Below are 7,728 nucleotides of genomic sequence, written 5' to 3' on the forward strand. Positions count from 1 at the left end.
CTCTAATGATTGCGGAAGAAAGCGCATCTTAGAGAAGCTTATGTGTCAATCTAGTGGACTTTATGTCACTACAATTCGACCTATTGAATCCAATAATGTCATAAGAGAAGATCTCTTGGATTCAGACACATATTGGCTTTGGCATGACCGACTAGGACATCCTGGTCGAGATATGATGCTCCGTATACTAAAGACTTCACACGGACATCCATTCTTCAGAGTGAGAAGAAGCAAGAATCGAAAATTGATTCCAGGACTTAGCAAGACCGCAACAATTGCAGCATCTGGAGCTGCAGCCGTCTTGGGGCGCCATAGGGCCGCCCAAGTCCCATGTGATGACGCCATTAATGGTGCCAACCATGAGCATGACGCCATGGTTGTTCGTCCTAGTGGCCATGACGCCACACACACCAATTTCCATGGCTCTAACGCCATAATGGGAGATGTAGTCACACACTTTGCTTCTAATAGCGCTACAAACGCTCAGGCCCAACCAAAACCCTCATTGGTTGCTTCTACGGCCCCTCGCTCTTTCTGCAAAGCCTGTTCCTTCGGGAAATTAGGACCGAGACCGTCCTACGCAAAGGATCCCAAAATACTCATTCCGTTCTTACAGAGAATCCAAGGGGATATGTGTGGACCAATTCAACCATCATGCAGACCTTTTAAATACTTTATGGTATTGGTTGATGCGTCGACACGCTGGTCACATGTCGCGTTGTTGTCCACTCGAAATGCTGCTTATGCTAAACTCCTCGCCCAAATTATTCGTCTACGGGCTCACTACCCTGACCATCCTATTAAGTCAATTCGACTTGATAATGCTGGGGAGTTTACATCGAAAACATTCGATGACTATTGCATGTCACTGGGGATTGATGTAGAGCATCCAGTTCCCCATGTTCATACCCAAAATGGTCTCGCAGAAGCCGCTATCAAACGACTGCAGATGATAGCACGGACATTGGTTATGCGCACCAATCTCCCTGTTTCTGCTTGGGGATATGCAATATTGTATGCAGCGACGCTAATTCGTCTACGATCCACTGCCACCCAATCTTACTCTGCGTTACAGCTAGTGACTGGGTACGAGCCTAATATCTCGCACTTACGCATTTTTGGGTGTGCCATTTATGTGCCTATTACGCCGCCACAGCGTACTAAGATGGGTCCACAACGACGAATGGGCATTTATGTTGGATATGAATCTCCAACGATCGTCCGCTACCTTGAACCCTTGACAGGCGATCTCTTTACCGCTAGATTTGTGGATTGTCACTTTGATGAGACAGTCTTCCCATCGTTAGGGGGAGATAAGAACACATATGTTCAACAGGAACGACAGGAATTGTCGTGGTCTGTCCCCACTATGTCTCATCTCGATCCCCGTACCGCGCAGTCCGAACTTGAAGTGCGAAGAATAATCGAGCTCCAGAACGTAGCAGACACTCTGCCTGATGCGTTTTCTGATGTTGCCAAAGTGACGAGATCACACATACCTGCTGCAAACGTGCCTGCAAGGATCGATGTCCCAAATACTGGACATCACGCCTCTCCTGTGACACCAGGAGATGGCGCCATTGCCCAACATGGCAATGATGTGGCATCTATGGCCGCAGGTCCCGCAAGGAAGCCCGGTAGACCAATTGGTTCGAAGGATACTCGCCCTAGAAAGAGAGCGAATGAGGCACAAACAAATCCTTTGATCATCGATACTCAAAATCCGTCCCATGAGAATGTTCCGGATTATGGTTATGTCCAAGAGACATCATTGGGGGACGCCTTAATGTCAGAACCTATCCCTGAGAACGTAGAGATCTCTGTTAATTACACTAGTGTACATGGGACGTGGGAAAGAAACTCCATCATCATTGATGATGTATTCGCGTATTCAGTGGCGCGTGAGATTATTGAGACCGATGACATCGAACCACGCTCCGTTGATGAATGCCAACGTAGAGTTGATTGGCCAAAATGGAAAGATGCGATCCAGGCAGAACTTGATTCTCTAGCGAAAAGAAAGGTATTTGGCAATGTTGTGCCAACACCGCCCAACACCAAACCAGTTGGTCACAAATGGGTATTCGTTAGAAAGCGTAATGAGAAAAACGAGATTGTAAGGTACAAAGCTCGCCTTGTGGCACAAGGTTTCTCACAACGCCCTGGAATCGACTACGAGGAGACCTATTCTCCCGTAATAGACGTCATAACGTTCCGCTACCTTGTCAGTTTGGTAGTTTCCGAAAAACTGAACATGCAGCTTATGGATGTGGTTACTGCGTATCTATATGGGGATCTAGATATAGAGATATACATGAAGATTCCAGACGGAATTCAGTTACCCAAATCAAGTGGCTCTAAACCACGGAGCGCGTTTACGATTAGATTGAAACGCTCACTATATGGATTGAAACAATCCGGACGGATGTGGTATAACCGTCTAAGTGACTACTTGATTGGAAAGGGATATGTCAACAATGAACTATGCCCATGTGTGTTCATAAAAAGGACAAGTTCCGGATTTGCAATAGTAGCGGTTTATGTCGATGACATGAACATAATTGACACTCTTAAAGAGTTAAGGGAAACCGCTGAACACTTGAAATCCGAGTTTGAGATGAAAGATCTTGGGAAAACACGGTTTTGCCTCCGTTTAGAACTTGAGCACCGTAGAGATGGTATCCTGATTCATCAATCAGCTTATACCCAAAAGATGCTTAGGCGTTTCAACACTGACAAGATTAAGCCTTCAAGCACCCCAATGGTCGTCCGTAGTCTTGATCCAAGGAAGGATCAATTTCGTCCAAAAGATGACGATGAAGAGGTGCTAGAGGCAGAAGTGCCCTACCTAAGTGCAATAGGCGCATTATTGTACTTAGCACAATGCACAAGACCAGATATCTCATTCGCTGTGAACTTGCTAGCTAGATATAGCTCTGCGCCAACACGACGCCATTGGACTGGTGTTAAAGATATCTTTCGATACCTAAGTGGTACGATCGATATGGGCTTGTTCTATCCCTACAGAGAGAAGATGGATTCGGACCCATCAAGTGCCAGGGACGCCACACATGGTGGATTGCGTTCCCTCTCCCCATCCCAAAACGATATAAGTGTTTTGGAAGGTTTTGCTGATGCTGGGTACCTCTCTGACCCACACAAAGGTCGCTCCCAAACTGGTTATGTTTTCATCATGGGAAAGACCGCGATATCTTGGAGGTCTACAAAGCAGACCTTAGTCGCTACCTCTTCAAATCATGCAGAGATTATTGCTCTTCACGAAGCAGTTCGTGAATGTATATGGCTTCGATCCATAGTTACGCATATTCGAAGCAATTGTGGTTTGAAGTCTACCACAGATGAGCCAACGAGCATTTATGAGGATAATGCTGCTTGTATTGAACAAATGAAGCAAGGCTACATCAAAGGCGACAACACCAAGCATATATCGCCCAAATTCTTCTACAATCAGCAACAACAGAAGCTCCTCAAGATCAAAGTGAACCAGGTTCGATCTGAGGACAATGCGGCAGACTTGTTTACTAAGTCATTGCCCAAATCCACGTTCGAGAAACATGTGGCAAGAATTGGCTTGCGGAAATTATCTGAACTCCCATGATCGTAGTCATCAGGGGGAGGCGCAGACATCAGGGGGAGATGTCTACATGTTCACCTCGAAACGTGACGGGTGTGTTGTGCTCTTTTTCCCCTTCGACCGAGGTTATTTTGGTCCCACTGGGTTTTTGTTACTCGGCAAGGTTTTTAACGAGGCAACGAGAGAAGCACCGCGTTTGGACAACACAAGGGGGAGTGTTTAAGGATATCTCTATTTGTGTTTGGCCCAAACTCTAGGTTACTTGACCTAGTGGTAATAGAGTTAAATTAGAAGGATCTAGATTCCTATTCAATGTACGATTACTTTCCTTGTACGATTGAGATTCTATGAATTGTAATCCTCTATATAAAGAGGCCCCTATTATTAATGAGAATAGACAGCAAATTTCTCTCAAATTCAGTTTATCTACAACAGTGTTTAGTTTAGTTTAATAAAAAATTTGTAAAAGAAATATAAAAAATAGGTGTTTTACGATTTTACCCATACTTTAACAGAATAATTGACGGAAGTACTAAAATGGCTAACGGAGGGATAATACAGGTTACACTAGACTCCCCAAAAAGTACATTTCGTGATAGTTCAGGTACCATATAAAGATTTTACCCTAAAGATAAACCATCAGGATGAAACGACGATGGTAATATATATCCCTACTTCCACGACACGTCGTTTTATCACCGTTGAATGATATGCTAGCTTGTCTTCTTCCTAGTCAGATCATTCCGACACAGTTGAACTGCTGAAGCTCAAAACCAATGAAGGCGGTAGTGGTAACGACCCCCGGCGGACCGGAGGTCCTCCGAGTACAAGAAGTAGAAGACCCAGAAATCAAGGACGACGAGGTTCTTATCAGAGTGGAGGCCACCGCGCTGAACGGAGCCGACACTTTTCAGAGGAAGGGACTGTACCCACCACCTCCGGGGTCCAGTCACTACCTGGGCGTCGAATGTTCTGGAACCATCGAGGCCGTCGGGAAACACGTGTCAAGATGGAAAGTGGGTGATCAGGTAATCTGGAAAAAAAAAATGATCTTATGCTAGGAATTGGTCAGTTTTGGATGTAAAGTTTAGAGGCATAAAAATGTAATGATATTTGCTAAAAAGGGATTGGAATCAGTAGTATTCAATGACCCTATTGTTACATTCGGTTAGAGAAATGGGATTTGACGGATTATGTAGGTGTGTGCTTTACTTAATGGAGGAGGGTATGCTGAGAAGGTGGCTGTTCCGGCGGGACAGGTTCTACCGGTTCCACCTGGGATTTCTTTGAAGGATGCTGCGAGCTTTCCGGAGGTGGCGTGCACTGTCTGGTCCACCATTTTTATGATGAGCCGGCTATCTTCGGGCGAAACACTTTTGGTAACTTGCTTGCATATTGTAATCTGGTGTATTAATGTTACATTGGAAATGTTGTTTTCTAAGTTACAAACATCTCTGGTTGCTTTTTGTTTCTGTATTGAATCACTTGCAGTATTTGGTTTTCCCAAATTGTAGCTTGATACTTTTTCGTGATGATGTATGGAATGTGCTACTAGAAGTAAAATTTCTATCATGTCGATAATATCTTTATGTTGGTATCTATGGCACTGTTTTTCTTATATTGTCTTGAACAAAGCTTTAGATCTAGGCATAGAATAATTGAACAAGTGAATTGCTTTAGCTTTGTGTATCTCCATAACAGAGGTGAAATTTCAGGTTCATGGGGGTTCCAGCGGAATCGGTACATTTGCTATTCAGATTGCTAAATACTGGGGAGTAAGGGTATTTGTCACAGCAGGTAAGCCATACATTTTCATATGTGGAACAGAATCAGTTTTCAGTTTTTCACATTTAACGTTATTGATCTTGGATCATCAGGTAGTGAGGAAAAGTTAGCAGCTTGTAAGGAGCTTGGGGCTGACGTAGGTATCAATTACAAGACGGAGGACTTTGTTACACGGGTAAAGGAAGAGACAGGCGGCAAAGGTTTGTTCTATGTATTAACACCCGATTAATATTACGCAAGAGCATTACTATACCTTTTTGTGTTCTTTCAGTTACTGTTGAGTATGAAAAACATATTGGTATATGCTCATTGGCAGGTGTTGAAGTCATCTTGGATAGCATTGGGCAAGCCTATTTTAAATGTAACCTTGACAGCTTAGCTTTTGATGGGAGGCTTTTTGTCATTGGGACACTGAGTGGCGCTGTCTCAGAAATAGATCTTCGTATGGTGCTTTCAAAGCGCCTCACCATCCAAGGTACTAAAATGTTTACTTGGTTTTAGTACCGTAGGCTTTTTGCCTCATATATTGTTTTTCAGAAATTTCTCATATACAGATGATAGAGTATCTATGATAGTTTATGATGAAATTTGACTTTCATTTGAGAGGAAAATACTTTGTGGATACCCATGTTTGAAAATGATTTGTGATTTTTAAGTATCCTTGTGGCTATCAATATCAAGCATTTCCAGAAGTTCTCTTATGCTTAGTATTGTGACCTTTTATGGAGTTGATGTTTCTTAATTAGCACGATGTGTTTTCTTCGACACTTCTGTTCCTTTGTTCCTTAATAGTGTTCTGTCAGTACATTACTACATTTCAGTATTACATGTCATCTTGCATATCTGCTTCCACAACAGTGATCAAATCTTGAGTTCAGTATTAAGTATTAACACCTTAGTGATAACCCTCCTCTTTTGCAAAGGGTTACCGCACTTTGTTTAGATACCTCTAAAATATTGTTGTTGTGCATGCAGCGGCTGGTTTGCGATTCAGAAGTCCAGAAAACAAAGCAGTAATTGTTAGAGAGGTGGAGGAGAACGTGTGGCCTGCAATTGTGGCTGGCAAGGTGAAAACTGTTGTCTACAAGCGTTTCCCATTATCTGAAGCCGCTGAGGCTCACCAGCTATTGGAAACTAGCCAGCATATTGGAAAGATACTACTTTTTCCGTGATGCTTCTGACCTCATGCACCCAGGTTCTACGTTCTGGGAATAAAGCAAAGGTTAATGTGACTGTGGTTTTGCTATGTTTATGTTGTACTCTTATTTTCTGATACATGAATCTTAGTCTATCATACGGTTTGTAATTTCGTGCTTCATGCTAAACTGATTCATCTCGATAACTAATGATACTGTATACTAACATTTGTGTTCTTGCCTAGTGTTAGATTAATGTTACTTATTTCTTCCCCAGTAAAGTGCCAAACAAAATGATAGGGACAATATATATCGGAGTGTGAGTATTATTTCACAAATCTGAAGCACTATAAATAAGGGACCAAAGGAAAATAAAATTCTCTCAATCCTTTGCTTGCAAGGCATGCTTGTGAGCTACTGTTGGCCAAAGACAAAGCCAACTAGACCGTCGGCATAAATTGAGGTTGAGGACTGAAAATGAAATTAGTAATAACAACTAGGCCTCAAGAAGAGACTCCCAGCAATGGAGTCACCCAACTAGCGTCCGTATGCTACTATGTTCTCGCCAACGGCGTCATGAGGGCTTCTCTGGTCATGTGCGTTGCTGCCTTCCCCACCGTCTGTGCTCTCGACATGGTAAGGATCAATTTTCTAATTTTGGAAAGTGATTAGGTTGAACTTTTATAGAAAGCAAATAGTGAATGGAAATTTCTTGCTTAGAACTCTGTTTTTGGTGCTTTGATATATACAGAGCCATTACCATTACCTTGATATGACATTGATTCAGTGCTTTGTGTGAAATTGTTTTCTACATTTTGTATTAACCTTGCATTGGCATTATTAAGGTGAAGATAAGGCGCAAAATCTTGTATTAACCCAAAATCTTCATCAAGAATTTGTTTGGTGAAGATAAGGGGCATTGAGTGTGTGGTTTTAACTACGATAAAAGTGATTTTGATTGTATTCCGTGGGCATAATTGTTGTTGTTGAATTCTCTATATACTTCATCTTGAATAATAAGTATTGAAAGAACTTCATTGTTGTGTTAATTTATGTCTGGATTCCATATTTTACATGCAATGCATTATTGTACATTTAAAACTGAATTTGCTTCTCGATCTATTACATCGGTCAATAGCTACTCAATCCCCGTTTAGCAAACTTAAAACAGTTGGTAGACAATTTTGTGGTCCTTATATGTAATTGTATGAG

General features: G+C 42.3%; 1 protein-coding gene across 1 annotated transcript; it reads left to right on the plus strand.

Annotated features, from left to right (window-relative positions):
* The first annotated feature begins 4,327 nt into the window (after positions 1 to 4,327).
* LOC133718636 (uncharacterized) lies at positions 4,328 to 6,790 on the plus strand. The gene is made up of 6 exons (XM_062145507.1): positions 4,328 to 4,623; positions 4,795 to 4,974; positions 5,311 to 5,392; positions 5,473 to 5,580; positions 5,697 to 5,855; positions 6,356 to 6,790. The coding sequence occupies exons 1-6, from the start codon at positions 4,372 to 4,374 to the stop codon at positions 6,550 to 6,552; spliced, it is 978 nt and encodes a 325-aa protein (XP_062001491.1). The 5' UTR covers positions 4,328 to 4,371; the 3' UTR covers positions 6,553 to 6,790.
* Positions 6,791 to 7,728: the final 938 nt, after the last annotated feature.

Source organism: Rosa rugosa, chromosome 6 (genome assembly GCF_958449725.1).
Source record: "Rosa rugosa chromosome 6, drRosRugo1.1, whole genome shotgun sequence".
Taxonomy (NCBI): domain Eukaryota; kingdom Viridiplantae; phylum Streptophyta; class Magnoliopsida; order Rosales; family Rosaceae; genus Rosa; species Rosa rugosa.

What these genes read in the sequence shown, in the direction of transcription:
- LOC133718636 (XM_062145507.1), top strand. Translation starts at nt 4,372, where the DNA reads ATGAAGGCGGTAGTGGTAACGACCCCCGGCGGACCGGAGGTCCTCCGA. An exon ending in AAGGGTATTTGTCACAGCAG is followed by an intron (nt 5,393 to 5,472) that starts GTAAGCCATACA and finishes TTGGATCATCAG; the next exon opens with GTAGTGAGGAAAAGTTAGCA. An exon ending in AAAGCGCCTCACCATCCAAG is followed by an intron (nt 5,856 to 6,355) that starts GTACTAAAATGT and finishes TTGTGCATGCAG; the next exon opens with CGGCTGGTTTGCGATTCAGA.